Consider the following 16,220-nt stretch of genomic DNA (forward strand, 5'->3'; position numbering starts at 1 on the left):
TCACAAAACAAATTTCAGGCGCCTATTTAATAGTCGGCCCATATATAGTGCATGAATTAATGGCATAGAACCCCAAATATTATCTTTCAAGACTGCATTTGTATAGAACTCCATATTTGGCGATATGTTCACAATGCACCAACCATATAATTGCAGGGTAGGAATAGTAGGGTAGTAAAATACACACTCCTAAAAATATATCATTAATTAAAATTATAGACATCTTGATATACACACTTTGACCGCATAACGCTCTAATATAAAATGTGGACCGAGGGAACTCATCTGGAATGCAAAACGAAACGTACATCTGCAACACTTTGTTTCATAACCAGATAGCTAGGTAGCAGGCGTCCCTGATTTCTCCTGCTTAGCCAGATAGCTAAGATGGGAAGTACCAATCGCCTCTGTTCCATTTCCCTGGCCGCCCCCTTCATCTTTGCTGTTCTGCTGCTCAACGCTGATCTAGGGTCGTGCGGCTGCTTCAAACGCATCTTCACCTTCGGCGACTCCATCACTGACGCCGGCAACTTCGTGTACACCGGGCGTAACAATAAGAATCCAGGTCCACCCTCTGTGCCCCCTTATGGAGAGACCTACTTCCACCGTCCCACGGGGCGCGCCTCTGACGGGCGTCTCATCGTCGACTTCTACGGTGAGTGCATATGCATGCATGTATGTATGTATATGTGTGTTCCAATCCAAATAGTCCGATTTCATACTAATGCTAAATTTGGTGCGTGATGTTCTGTCAGCGCAGTCGTTGGGCCTGCCGCTGCTACCGCCGAGCCTGCCCAAGGAGAACACGGGCCAGTTCCCGTAGGGCGCCAACTTCGCCTTGTACGGTGCCACGGCGCTAAACCCGAACTTCTTCAAGAGGTATAACTTCGGGGTGCCGTTTACTTGGAGCCTCGACGATCAGCTGGATACATTCAAGAAAGTGCTCGCGCGGATTGCTCCGGGAGATGGTATGTAACGCATGCAAAAGCATACGTTATGGTCAGCTTATCATATTTTAATTTGGCAACATGTCTTCTTGGTCAACTTATTCCTTTTTTTTTTCGTGATGACCAGCTGCCACCAAGAGTCTCCTGAGCGAGTCGCTGATCGTGTTCGGTGAGATTGGTGGCAACGACTACAACTTCTGGTTCTTCGCAGGACACGGCGGTGACACACACACACCCGAGCAGTACATGCCCGACGTGATTGCCCGCATAGGCGACGGCGTCCAGGAGGTGATCAACCTCGGTGCCAAGACGGTCCTTGTCCCGGGGAACTTCCCCATCGGGTGTGTGCCGGCGTACCTGAGTGGTAACAAGAGCAACAAGTCGGCGGACTACGATCAGTACCACTGCCTCAAGCGGTTCAACAACTTCTCCCAAATGCATAATCAGTTGCTGAAGCAGGAAGTCAGCAAGCTCAAGTCGCTCAACGCCGACGTGAAGATCATCTACGCCGACTACTATGGTGCTTTCATGGAGTTCGTCAAGAATCCCAGTAGGTATGGCATTGACGACCCTCTGGTGGCGTGCTGTGGTGGCAATGGCCCCTACGGCACCGGCCATACATGCAACCAGACCACAAAGCTTTGCCCCGACCCGTCCAGGTTCGCCAGCTGGGACCAAGTCCACATGACAGAGAAGGCGTACAGCGTCATCGCCAATGGGGTGCTCAACGGCCCGTACGCCGACACACCGTTGCTAGCGCTCCACGTTTGCTAGGAAAATTCAGTTCCATCGTTTTGAGACTTGAATAATTACTGCGGCTGATGATACTTTGTAACATATGCGTACCAAACCGCGGGAAAAACAAAAATCAATAAAGACATATGCTATTTGCCAATCCGGTTTTAGATGTGGTCAGTGGCACAAAAGTATTATGTGTGACTTGATTATCTAAAAAAGTTCAAGTGTAAAAGGAATAAATAAGATCAAATTAAACACGCATGACACATAGAAATATATACCCTACGGGCTACATAGTAATGATTATATTTTTTCTGTTCATTATCTATTGAATGTTCACTAAACCTCATCTGGAAGACCTGGGCAACGGGGCAGGTGAAGTTCTTCTGCTGGCTCCTGCACCAAAACCGGCTGTGGTGCAACGACCGGTTGCAGAGGAGGGGCTGGGAAAATGCATACTTCTGTCAACTCTGCAATCGGAACCTCGAGACGTCGGTGCATCTCTTCTAGGAGTGCAGGGTGGCCAGAGATGTTTGGCAACAAGCAGCGACATGGAAGGAATGCGCCGCCCTGTGCCCAGCTGGATGGCCAGTGCCCAGTTCGACCACGGAGATGCTGACCATGATCACAAGCAACACGGAGCCGGGCGAAAGAAGAGGGATTCTGTCACTAACAGCCCTAATCTCTTGGCACATATGGCTGGAACGAAACCGCTGCACCTTCAAGAACAAGCAGCCAAGCGCCAGAGACATCATCGGCGCTGCCAGAAGTGACTTGGAGCAACGGCGCCTCGCCGGCGCAGCCTGCTTAGAGACCCCTTTCGGGGACCAAACGTGAGATAAACGTTTTTCTGATCTTTAAGCTAGTATGGGCTCCCCTAGTTGCTAGCCCACCTTTTGTTCTCACCTCTCTGCTACTGATCGCGTTCTCGATCAGTCAGCATTTTTTGTACTCTCCCCTCTGCTAAATCAATGAAAAGCCAGGCAATCTGGATCTTTCAAAAAAAAAAGTTCACTAAATAATATCATTTTTATTGATTGGCAAGTATGTGACTTGTTTGCCAAACTCTATGCTTGAATTTAGAGATTATTATGAACTACTCCCTGGTCGGAGTTCATATGTGGACACATATCATAGCAATATCTTAATCATTCTGAATCGTCCGATCTACATAATTAATCTATCTTAACCTTACGATTTACGTTACGCCTGTGACGAAAAAATATCCAATCTAAACGTGAACCTGAGCCAACTTGCACATAACTAACATGTGAAAAACAATCAATATTGTCCTAAACAAATTCTCAAAAAATAAATAAATTACTAAACAAACAATGTTATATAGGAGTCTTATAAGAGTGCATATATCCTCCTCAAAATCACCACGTTCTCCTTTCACGCATAGATGCCCCCTCTTAAAAAAAAAAGAAACAGGACCATCACCATGTGTCCTAGAAAAATACCGTCACCATGTTCCTCTCCTTTCACGCATAGATTCAATCTAATGCGCTCCGGCCATGCCTGTTTCCACAAACACAGTACGTAGTAGCTCCTTTTTTCTTGCCTCGAACAAAACCACGATCCAATTCTCATCCAAGAAAACTGGTGGCAGCTGCAGTTGATGCTGCAGATGGGTGTGCCATGCGGGAACTGCACAGAGTCTCCTGTGGTCGGGTTCCATGTGAGCAGTTCGACAGTGTCGCATGTGCTTGAAGCTGGGTGGGCCGCAAGCATCGCAAAATCCTGCACAAGAACTTGGCGCTGATCCCCTGTACGTAGAAGGGACGGTGACCACGCTCCAGGCCTCCAACTCTGGAGCCATTAGGATCCTTTAATGCCTTGGTTCACGTGAGGGGCTCAGCAATTTCGTGCTAGAGAAGCTTGGGCGGAACCTGGAAAGAGAAGGAGCAATCATTCTGCTTTCGTTTTTAGTTTTTGAGGTGAGACGGGAAGCACCGCTAGAGGTATGGATGATTACATACCCCATATCAAGAGAGCACCGATGGGATCGAGCAGTGTACCAAGGGGTGCAGAGTAGGCAAGCCGCGGCATCCTGCATCCTCAGGTCTGCCCTTCCATATATTCTCAAGTTTGCTGGGATATTGTCAAGGATGATATCATGTCCTTGTTTAGACACTTTCATCGAGGGGCGTTGGATGTTCAAAGATTGAACTACGGGATCATCACTTTGCTCCCGAAGCTCTCTGGAGCTGACAAAATCCAACAGTTCAGACCTATTTGTCTGCTTCGTTGCCCTTATAATCTCATCACAAAAGTCCTAGATCGCCGAGTCTCGGTTTATGCTGACAAGCTAATTAGCCCAGTACAGAATGCTTTTGTCAAAGGTAGAAACATTATGGACAGGGTGCTTTCACTCCATGAAATCCTTAATTACACTCGTGTGAAGAAAAAGGTTGGGGTGGTGTTGAAACTGGATTTTGAAAAAGCGTATGATAAGGTTAACTGGGAGTTCCTATTTGAATGCCACAAGTTGCGGGGATTCAATGATACCTGGTGTGGATGGATTAATCAGATCCTTCGAAATGGCACGATTAGCATCAAGTTAAATAACAGTGTGGGGCCGTACTTCCAAAGTGCGAAAGGGGTGCGGCAAGGCGACCCTCACTCCCCATTCTTGTTTAACTTAGCTGCCGAATGCCTCACGAAGATGATTAAAAATGCTCTGCGTAATAAGTTGCTGGTTGGCTTAGCTGCGGATCTGATCCCTGATGGAGTTGCGGTACTTCAGTACGAAGATGACACAATTATCTGCCTTGAACATGACATCGATAAAGCAGTCAACCTGAAGTTGCTGCTGTATATGTTCGAAATGATGTCCGGGTTGAAAGTTAATTTTCAAAAAGTGAAATTCTGACTGTTGGGGGAGACGATGTTGTGATTAAGCAATATGCCGACCTCTTCAATTGTGATATAGGCAGCTTCCCTATTAAATACTTGGGCATGCTGTCAGCTATACTACCTTGAGAAACTCCGATTGGGAGTTCATTGTTTGCAAATATTTGAAAAGATTTGATGCTTGGGTAGGTAATGCTACCTCCATGGGAGGGAGACACACTTTAGTTGACTCTGTTGTCACTCAGATATCCTTGTATCATATGTCCATGTGGCTGATGAACAAAACGTTCATTGAGAAATTGGATAAACATAGAAGAAGATTCTTCTGGCAAGGGTGTACCAAAAAAAAGAGATACTATCTCGTGAGATGGAATAGGATCTGCAGATCCAAAGAAAAGGGTGGTCTAGGTATTAAAGACCTGCGCAAGCAAAACATTAGTCTGATGGTGAAATGGTGGTGGAAGCTTGAAACTCAAAGTGGGTTGTGGCAAGACATCGTTCGCGCTCGTTACTTGCGGAATAGAACGGTAGCTGATGTTGTCCCAAGGTTTTCTGACTCTCTCTGTTGGAAAGCCTTACTGAAAGTCAAGGAAGTTTACATGACTGGTAGAAAGATCAACATCGAATCTGGAAACATTGCCAGGGTATGGAGTGACTCTATTAACGGACTGCTTCCGTTTAAAGAGCATTACTCTCAACTCTTTGACATTTGCAATATCCCTGAATGTACTATCAAACAAGTGCTGGATATGGATAGTGCTGCCTTTTTTAGAAGAAGACTCACTCCTGTGCTGGCTGAGCAATGGGGGGTTGTTTTGGATACCGTTAAAAATCTTCCTTTAAGTGACAAAGAGGATCGAGTGGTTTGGGGTCTGAACCAGAATGGTAAATTTAGTACCAAATCTGTTTATAAGTTGCTGGAGAAACCCCTCAGTGGGTGCCATTATAAATGGATTTGGAAAGCCAAAATTCCACTCAAGATCAAAAATTTTATGTGGCAACTTTCGCAAGATGCGGTGCTGACTAGACAGGTGATGCGCCACAGGAATTGGCCTGGGAACCCTGTTTGTTCATTCTGTAACGATATTGAGACTTCCCAGCACTTGTTCTTTACTTGTTCAGTCGCTAGGGTTGTGTGGCGATCTATTGGGGTGGCTATTGGTACTGATAAGTGTCCTGATAACTATTGGCAATTCTTTTCTTGGTGCTATTCCTTTCTTCCAGGAGGGGATACATTTTATACTTTTGGTCTTGCTGCCACCTGCTGGGCGATCTGTCTTGCTCGTAATAAGGCTACCTTTGAGAAAAAGCAAATTAAGTCTCCCTTTGAAATTGTGTTCTCTATATGCTCCTTTCTTTTGTATTGGACAGGACTGCAAAAGGGTGATGACGCTGACAAGTTTTGATCAGGTGCCGAGGTGATCAGGGCCAGCACGATGCAGCTGATGAGACTTTGCGAGAACACTGCCCAGCTGATTGGAGGAGCGTGAAGATCGTGGTGAAGGTACTCTGCTTTGAGGACAGGACGAAGTGGAGTGTTCTGCGGGAAGGGCCATCTTCCTCATAGTTGTTCCGCCTCTTTTGTTTTGATGTTACTTTTGGTGTGTTGGCATGTAACCCTCTCTGGGTGTCGTGGGACTTAGCTCTCTGATGACTGTAGGTGTTATCAGGTTTTCGTCCCACAACGTTCGGGTCGACGGCGACCCGAATGGCAGTGGGTTTCCTGGTAATGCTTGAACTCGCCTTACCTCTTTCCCTCCCCTGACTCTGTATTCGGAACTGGTTGTATTTCCGTTGTTTGCAATGGAAAGGGGTAACGCCCGGTTCAAAAAAAATATATTCTCAAGGTTTTCCTCTGCCTCTTGAGATTTCATCAGGTGCACTGCTTCTATCTGCTTGCATGATCTACCCAGCCTTGCATGCCATAGCCCGGGGAATGCAGGGTCTTGATGGAGGCACCTGGCAGGCCAGTGCTAGCATACAGGAAAGAAATTAGAGCCAGAAGAAAAAAAAGAAGAGCAATGCACTAAAAATATACTGGACTTCCTAAGGATTTATCTCAATCGGATGAAAAATATGAAGCACATATCATCTCTCTGAGGTCGTCCATGATGAAGAGCAGCATGCATGTGCCATAGACTGTCCATCCTGACGAGTTGATCAGAAATATCAAAATATGTACAATAATCATACCGAGCGTCAGTGGATCGAGGACGCTAGAAAAGCCTCGCGTCTACTTTGTTGCTTGAAATTGACTAATGCATGCAAGCTAGACTGCATAAAGAACGCATGCCATGCGCATGGCAGCCTTCAGAATAGTTGAGGCACCGACAAGCAATAGCTGTAGTAAACATATTGCATGACAAGGCATGCAGGACAACAAGAGTTAAGAAACAAAGTTCTGCTGATCATGATGACAGGTGGTAAGAAGCAACGATAACTTGAGCGTGTTATTAATAAAGAAAAATAGAAATAATTTAAAGATCACTTGGGGTTTTTGTAACAGGCCACAACCATCATTCAGGAAATACATGACCGCCTGGCCCATAAGAGAAGAAAATTATATATCATTGACACGATTCTTCCTCTTTCCGTCCATAAAAGGTAGCAGTTCATGTTTATGTCTGCCAACATGGTTATGTTAGAACCTAGATGCACACAAGAACTAGAGTTAGGTACTCTGACCAGGTTATGAAAATCAAATATTTTTGATATTAAACATAACTTACCAAACTATTGATGTATTCAACTACTCTTACACTATTGTTGCGGTCCTGTTTGGTATGCACAAATATGTGAATCGTGGCAAGCATGTCTGGCTCAGCTATCCAAGATTGAAGCTGAATCCCAGTGTCATTCTTCCGGTTGTTGTCATGGGAAGGGAGCCATATAGCCTCCACAGATGATGAGTACTCCCTTCGTTAAATGTATAATAGCAGAAATCTCTTCTTAATCCAACATTGGTAGAAATAAGATGGAGAATTAACTTAAAGCAATTATTTCTAAGGAGTGGCCATGGATGATACTTTATTTTATTTTATTTAGAAGTTAACTAAGTAGTGGCAATTTTAAAGCCGTCGCAAATGTCTGTGATATTTCATCTGAAACTCTTTGACAAGCTCCAATGATTTGTGAGTTTTCATAACATTTCTCACTATTTGAGATTTTAACCCTATATGATTATTAGATATATTCGTTTGCACTTCACTTCATGTGAGAGGTTTAATTTTTAGTGGTCTGAGGTGTCAGTTATCAAAATAGGACATTCAAGACTACAACTACATGGGTGGAATTATTTCTGCCAAAACGTAAAAACTCCAAATTGTTAGGCATATCTCATTAGTCATGATTTGATAAGTTTTTCAATAATTGCCTATCTCAATATATGCAAAATATCAATTCATACAAAAAGTGGTAAAAAAACCTCATGAGTAATGACTAAGATTCAATATGTCCAAAGTTTGTATCGACAAAATAAATATTAATAAAAAAATTGTTAGTTAAATACAAACTTTTGCAAATACTATATTTTATGGGTATTTTCTAATGCTACATTAAATTACTTTAATATATCATTGGATGGGCTCAATCGGTAGTAACTCAAGTGAAACAAAATCAAATTATCTATCATATTGTTTCACAAGTCTTTCAATTGTCTGCTCTATCCCTAAAAACAAAATATAAGCATTGTAGTTGATTTATCTGAAAACCATATAACCAACCGAGCATGCACTATAAAGAAAGTTGGATGACATGGATAACTAGATGCATAAATGCAATAAATCGTCCAATTGTGGTATTGGCATGAATAATGTGATAATATGATATTTTAATAGAAATATCATTGTCAAATCAACTTAATTTTTTGCCGGATCAATTTGACAAAATAAGTGAGCAGCTTCACTTAGATGGACATTAAAATATATGAAAATATATTGTATACTAATTTCATATAAGAAAATAAATCATAAACTAGACCGTGCGAATGCACGGGTTGTCGACTAGTTTACCTCTAATCCCACTTTGAACTGCTGTGTTCGCTAAACTCGGGCGAGTTCAAGGCTTGGCCACTGCTCCAGTGACAATTTTTGGCTCCTGGTGTAAAATTGGGCCTAATGGGTTTCTACAAATCTCGCGCAACCCTCAAGTTGACTCATACGCCTTCCTCTATAGTCGGTTCACAGCGCCTCAAGATCCTAACCTTGTTCGCGTAGCGCGAATGGCAGCGATAAACTGCTTTGTAGCACCCCTCCATAACCTTGCCCGCCTCCACTTACCCGGCGAAATAAATTCTTCACCGACCTCTCCTCTCTCGCGTGACTTGGGAATGAAAGCCCTATATTCACTGCTGCCTCCGCTGCCCCTGCCACCCCAAGCCCCACTATACGGTGATGGATCATACCTCTCACCTCGTCCGACTCGTGTCGTCCCCCTCACTCATGCTCCATAGCTCGCCTCCTGCCACTGCTCTTAGAGCATCTCCAACAGGCGCCCAAAAACTGGGCCGCGCGCTAAAATTCAGGTTTTTTGGGCGCCGGACAGCTCAAGCAGAAGCTGTAAAACAGTGCGCGCGCAAAAAAGAGTTGGGCGCACGCTGAAAAACGCTATTAAAAGCTGCAAATTTGAGGCGCCGGATTGCGTGTGCTTCACAATTTACACTGCGTGTTCTTTTGGGCGCGTATTTTTGGGCATCTGTTAAAGCAATATTGGGTCTGTCGCACTAAAAGTGCTCCAGTGGCGCGCTAAAACTATTTTAGGGCACTGAATTTTTGTGCACCTGTTGGAGATGCTCTTAGGAGCCTCCGGAAAAATGACACTCAAGGTGAGGGAGCACGTGTGTTATCTCCAACTCATGAGATCCGCAAGGACATCAACACACAGATGACTCATCGACCTCAAGTGCGAAAAGGCTTCACCATCCAATCAACCGCTATATGCTGTACCTAGAATGGGAACAAGGTCCATTTCTCTCCCCTTTTCACTAGCAAAGTTTATTTTCTCCTCGATATATTAGCTTCAACTATATAGGTACTGCACCCCCTTACATCTCCACCGGTCACATGCGTTTAGATTCGAAACATATAGTACGCGTGCTGTGTATACTTCTCCGTATCTATTAATTCATGCAAACATATCACTGTGTATATGCATGCCCTTTTTGCAGATCCGGTCCCACTAGTAACCCTCTGTTTGCAGTTAATTCATCGCTATTTTTTAAAATAATATAATTTTTTAAATAAATTTTAGAAATATTACGGCATAATTATATATTTCAAAAATAAAACCCAATCGGCCTACTGCTGGCCGATTGGAACCCAGTCGGCCCACTGCCTGTCGCCCAGTCTGTTTCCTCTAGGCCGACAGGTGCATGCACCCATTTATCTGTTGAATAAGTATTTGAAAAATGTTGAAGATGTATTTAAAAAAATGTTGATCATGCATATAAAAATGTTAATCAAGCATTTATATACATGATCAACATTTTTACAAATACTTGTTCAACATTTTTATATACATGATCAATATTTTTTCAAATACTTGTTCAACATTCTTTCAAATACTTGTTCAACATTTTTCCAAATAATTGTTCACCATTTTTTGCAAAAGCTTGATTAACATTTTTATATACATGATCAACATTTTTGAAAATATTTCTTCAACATTTTTCAAATACCTATTCAATAGTTTCAAATATTTTTTCAACATTTTTCAAATACTTGTTCAATATTTGTTTTTCAAATGGTTGATTAACATTTTTATATGCATGAGCAACATTTTTTTAAATACTTCTTCAACATTTTTGAAATACTTACTCAACAGATAAATGGGTGCATGCACGCCATCCAATCGGCCGGCAGTGGGCTGACTGGGGTCCAATCGGCCAGCAGTAGGCCGACTGGGTATTATTTTCAAAAAATATAATTATGCCGTAATATTTATGAAATTTAATATAAAAATGTATTATTTAAAAATAGCACTAATTCATCTACCTCTGGGCAGAGCTCCCCACCCACCCCGTATTTACTCCCCGATCTTAGTCTGTCATTTATATGTGTGCCTTGTCTTCAGTTTAGGCTGCTATTCAGTTTACTATGTATTATGCGGAGAATCATATGTTGATCTCACCAGTAGTTTATCTTTAGTCAATCTTTGACGGGACGTTAGCGATCCAGGTAGCACTAAAGTACTGATATGTGTTGTAATCCTGTTCCCCAAATATATATATATATATATATATATATATATATATATATATATATATATATATATATATATATATATATATATATGTGTGTGTGTGTGTGTGTGTTGTGGTTTGTGATTTTACAAAATAAAAATAAAAATCCACCTGATTGTTATCTTATCTCCCGGCGCACATGTAACAGTAAATCATTGCCCTGGTGATTTATGTTGCCAAGATCTATATGAATTAATATTATTTTATAAACTGTTTACTGCTCTATAAAATTGACTTCTGTTGTTTTTGGTAACGATCCACTCAGATGAAATTAATGTTGAGCACAAGGTGACCCAATCTCAGACGCACCACTCCCTGCTGCATCTGTCACCGGCATTTAATAATGGACCCATCTCACCACGTATGTAACGATTGTATTCAGCTCGTATATGAGCATAGAAATGCTTCATATTGATTAATGTGGAGATCTGGCTAGAGTAACGCATGACGAAGATTTCAGGGGGGACAGCACCTCAGAGCCACAAATCCTCGTCCGTGTAAATATGCACTATATTGACCAGTTGCCGAGATTTAAATATTCAAACTAAGTTGATTGATAAATGTTTATTCTGAAAGGACAATAGTTACTTTTCATACTTATTATTTATTATTCGGAGATTCCTTACTGAACCTCTGCAATTTTGTGTTCCACTTAGTGCTGAAAGTTTGTTCAGTGTTTCATGGAGATATTAAATCAGATCCGTTGTTTAGAGTTTTAGAATAGTATATTGCACTATGTAGCTTTTGTTGCGAACACGCCACCAAGATTCTTTGTGGATTTTCTGCTCGAAGAATGTAGCAAAGCTTTTTATAAGGAAGAAGTAATCTTCTCAACCATGATCCAGACCCACATATTTCCATGTAATGAGTTACAGACAGAATGGCATATCCGCTTGGTGAGGAGTTGTACCAACATGACTGTGGTGTGGTGCCTGGTGACCATGGAGAGTTAGGGACTGCAAAAAATGGTAGCATGTAAGCTATTTCTGTGTATTCGTTTACTGAACACATAGTTACTTCAACATTTCCTTGATTTTTAGTGATAATCCAAAAATCTGGGTGCTTTCTTGCATAATTTGCCAGCACCTTAATGATAGTGGAGTTGTTCAATTCTGTCTGATCTTGTTAAATTTGCTACTACAGGCTAGCAGATGGAGATAAAGAATTAGCCTTGGCTGAATTCAGATCCGGTATACTAAGATGTATCGAACTATTTGTTCGATGTTGCATGAATAATGGTTGTTTTTATTTGTGCCAAATATGGTTGATTTCGGTACTGCACATGCTGTGAATTGGGACAAAAGGACCTCTGATGATTATTGTTTTCATGAATCTTGTCCATATTTCCAAATTGATCTATTTCACTACGCATGGATATGCTGCCAAATAAAGCAAAAATAATAATATTTATAACGCCGAACATGTGAATGTTAAAAACGACCCGTCAATATGGTGAATGCTAAAACGACTCGTCAATCCTCTTACACATCGTCCAAAAACTTATAACGCCACACATGTTTTACATGACGGCTTCATCTATTTATCAAACACACGCACGCACGTGCGCAACCGCTTTTGCTATAACATAGGCGCCTGTATTTTTTTCTAGTACAATCAATTTCCTTTTTTTTCTTTTTCATGCGCGTTTACTTTTGTTATTTCTTCTCCTTTCTTCTGAGTCGGCTTTTCCTTCCTTTGTGTGTATATGTGGGCATGTGGGTTTATGCGTGTGTGTGTGCACATGTGTCTGTCGTGTGTGCGCATGCATGTGTATGTAGTGTGTGTGAGCACGTGTGATATCAATGTGAAACATAAAATCTTCTTCGATGTGTTCGTGTGTGCGTATGTGCGCGCGAGAAGATACTGTCAATATGAGATGAGGCGATCAATCTCCAAAGGTAAACGCAAGTATTATGTAATGTGTGTGCAACTTATACTATTACAAAAAAATTACGCTATTATATGATCATTCTTACATATTGTCAAAACGTGCAAGTTCTGCTCAAGTTTTTGTCATTATGTCTATATGTATTTTTCATTTAATTTTTTTAGAGTAGTGCAAATGTCTTTAGTTCACTCAAGTTTGTAATATTATTTTAGTTTTAATTCTAATTTTTGTATACAGTCTTGTCGGAAAATAGGTGCCTGTCATCTAAAACAAATCAGTCACCTGTTAAGCAGAGAAAGAAGAAGGCAGATGGGCCTTTGGATCCCAATTAGACGGTGGAGTGCGAATTGACTGAAAATCAAGATAATTTTTTTGTGAGGAAAAATCAAGATAATTTAAGTCAATAGTCAGCCCAAAAAAGTGCATAAATTAATTATGGGCATAGAAACCCAGTCTTATCTTTCAGAACTCGATATATTTAGCAATTTCCGTAAGAGAAAAGATATATTTAGCAATATCTTCACGATGCACGAAAGATATAACTGTAGGGAAAGAATTGTGGGGTAGTAAGATACACACTGCTAAAAAATAGCATTAATGAAATTGACAGTCATCTTGATATACACACTTTGACCGCATAACGCTCTAATATAAATGGGGATGAAGGGAACCCATCTTGACCGCATAACGCTCTAATATAAATGGGGATGAAGGGAACCCATCTTGAATACTAAACGAAACGTAGATCTGCAAGACTTCTATTTGTAACCAGATAGCTAGCATCCGTCTCTTCCCCTGTTCAGCCAGATTTCTAAGATGGGGAATTCCAGTCGCCACAGCTCCATTTCCCTTGCAGTCATCTTGGTCTTTGCCTTCCTGCTGCTCAACGCTGATCTAGGGTCGTGCGGCTGCTTCAAGCGCATCTTCTCCTTCGGCGACTCCATCACCGACACCGGCAACTTCGCGTACATCAGCCGCAACAGTCCGCCGAGTCCGCCCTCAGTGCCCCCATACGGAGAGACCTACTTCCACCGCCCCACGGGCCGTGCCTCCGATGGGCGTCTCATCATCGACTTCTACGGTGAGTACGTACATGCATGCGCGCATGTGTGTTCCAACAGTTCGAAATTAATCCGTGTGCATGCTGAGTTTGGTGCCTGATGTTGTGTCAGCGCAAGCGTTGGGCCTGCCGTTGCTGCCGCCGAGCATTCCCGAGGAGAAGACGGGGAAGTTCCCGACCGGTGCCAACTTTGCCGTTTTTGGCGCTATTGCGCTCAACCCCACGTACTTCATGTCAAGGTACAACTTCAGTCTGCAGCGCGGGTGCCTCGACGAGCAGCTGGCTTCTTTCAAGAAAGTGCTCGCACGCTTATCATATTCTAATTACGCCACTTGTCTGCATGCACATGTACTCCATATGTGTTCTTGGTCAACTTATTCTTTCTTTTTTTGGCTGTGATCAGCTGCCACCAAGAGTCTCCTGAGCGAATCCCTGGTCGTCTTTGGCGAGATCGGCGGCAACGACTACAACTTTTGGTTCTTCGATCATACGCACAGCCGGGACACGGCCAAGGAGTACATACCCGACGTGATTGCTCGCATAGGTGCCGGTGTCCAAGAGGTGATCAACCTCGGTGCCAAGACGGTCCTTGTCCCAGGGAACTTCCCCATCGGGTGCGTGCCGGTTTACCTGAGTGGTAACAAAAGCTACACGTCCACGGACTACGACCAGTATGGTTGCCTCAAGTGGTTCAACGCGTTCTCCCAGATGCACAACCAGTTACTGAAACAAGAGATCACCAAGCTTAAGTCACAGAACCCCGGCGTGAGGATCATCTACGGTGACTACTACGGTGCCTTCATGGAGTTCGTCAAGAATCCTAGCAGGAATGGCATTGACAAGCCTCTGGTGGCGTGTTGTGGTGGCGATGGCCCCTACGGCACTGGCCATCTGTGCGACCAGAACGCGAAGGTTTGCCCCGACCCGTCGAGGTTCGCCAACTGGGACCAAATCCACATGACAGAGAAGGCATACAATGTCATCGCCAATGGGGTGGTCAATGGCCCGTACGCCGACATCCCGTTGCTCCAGGCTTGCTAGGAGAATCCAGTTCCTTCATTTTCAGATTTGAATAATTATTGCGGCTAATGAATACTCCCTTTGTAACAAAAATATAAGACATTTTTTTGGTGACGTCTTATATTTTATTACAGAGGTTGTTACTTTGTACCATATGCGTATCGAAAAGTGCAACAGTGGGAAAATTAAAAATAAATTAAGACATGCATTATTGGCTAGTCTTGTTTTACATATGGTCAGCGGCCAAAAGGTATTATGTGTGACTCCATTATTAGTATATGAAAAGTTTCAAGCATCAAAGGAGTAAAGAATATAAAATTAAATATGCATGAACATTAATGTGTTAGAAATATACCCTACATGCAACATAGTGATGATTATATTCTTATCCATGAGCTATTGAAAGTTCATTGAATAACATCATTTATATTGATTGACAAATACTCCTATGTGACTTGTTTGTGAAACTCTATGCTTGAATGATTATAAACTAGTCCCGAGTCAGAGTTCATGTGAGGACACATATGAATATAAGACTATCACATGTATTGGTTGATGACCATGTTTCACAAGTCATGGTGGTGGGGATGTCAAACTAATAATGTGGCATGTGTTAGGAACGGGTGGTTGGACAGACCCAACTTGACACATAGTATGAATGCTTTTAGTTGTCTTTTACAATGTATATGATATGTCCTTGGAGCCAAGATTGTCGTATGTGTACTTGAGATGCATAGTGACTTACTTAGGGTTGCCAAACGCTACTGCTTTATCAGATGGTTATAAAGGTTTCTTCTTACTCAGCTCGAACAACCACAGTGTAGCTACCAGAGTACCATCCAACATAGAAGATCCATAAAGCTCCTCATCAAATATGGCACAGATGCTACAAGCCATGTTACACTCCAACAAAAAATGCATCCCCGTATCCACCTCAACCCCGCAGAAGGAGCAACTACGGCCATGTTACACTTTAGCAAATAGTGCCTCCATGTATCCACCTCAAACCCGTAGGAGGAGCATGATGTCTTCTTCACCATGTTTCGGTGAACTCAAACTTTGCTCGTAGGTAGGGACGAGCAAGCTATTCACCATTCAAACATCCTTAGATTTAATGGGAGCTTAATGATACGCCCTAAATGTATCTACAAATTTGTTCTATTCATACCATATACTATAATTATGCAAATTTTAGAATTTATTTGAACTAATAAATTAACAAAGTGCTCAAAGCTGATTCTTGATTTTCAGTGATTATGTTTTCAGGGAAAATAGGTATTTTGGACTTACGGGAAAAACAAAAAGATATGAGGATTGTTTTGCACAAAAAGAGAGTGAATAGGCCAGGACCCATGCCTAGAGGAGGCCTAAAGGGACTGGGTTAGAGTGGGAGCCTGGATCCAGCCTAGCGAGCCTTCGGTGCCGAATGGCTCATATATAGCGGCTCCTAGATATTCATCATCTAATTTTTTT

The 16,220-nt window shown here is 42.3% G+C and overlaps 1 protein-coding gene and 1 pseudogene across 1 annotated transcript; both read left to right on the forward strand.

Moving 5' to 3' along the window:
• The first annotated feature begins 387 nt into the window (after positions 1–387).
• LOC123148692 (GDSL esterase/lipase At1g28600-like) lies at positions 388–1,721 on the forward strand (annotated as a pseudogene).
• An 11,762-nt stretch (positions 1,722–13,483) lies between these two features.
• On the forward strand, positions 13,484–14,768 carry LOC123148708 (GDSL esterase/lipase At1g28600-like). The gene is made up of 3 exons (XM_044568197.1): positions 13,484–13,748; positions 13,840–14,061; positions 14,131–14,768. Exons 1-3 carry the CDS (start codon positions 13,484–13,486, stop codon positions 14,766–14,768), a joined length of 1,125 nt encoding a protein of 374 aa, XP_044424132.1.
• The last annotated feature ends 1,452 nt before the right edge of the window (positions 14,769–16,220 follow it).

Source organism: Triticum aestivum, chromosome 7A (genome assembly GCF_018294505.1).
Source record: "Triticum aestivum cultivar Chinese Spring chromosome 7A, IWGSC CS RefSeq v2.1, whole genome shotgun sequence".
NCBI lineage: Eukaryota > Viridiplantae > Streptophyta > Magnoliopsida > Poales > Poaceae > Triticum > Triticum aestivum.

What these genes read in the sequence shown, in the direction of transcription:
- LOC123148708 (XM_044568197.1), top strand. Translation starts at nt 13,484, where the DNA reads ATGGGGAATTCCAGTCGCCACAGCTCCATTTCCCTTGCAGTCATCTTG. An exon ending in TCTCATCATCGACTTCTACG is followed by an intron (nt 13,749 to 13,839) that starts GTGAGTACGTAC and finishes ATGTTGTGTCAG; the next exon opens with CGCAAGCGTTGGGCCTGCCG. An exon ending in ATATTCTAATTACGCCACTT is followed by an intron (nt 14,062 to 14,130) that starts GTCTGCATGCAC and finishes GGCTGTGATCAG; the next exon opens with CTGCCACCAAGAGTCTCCTG.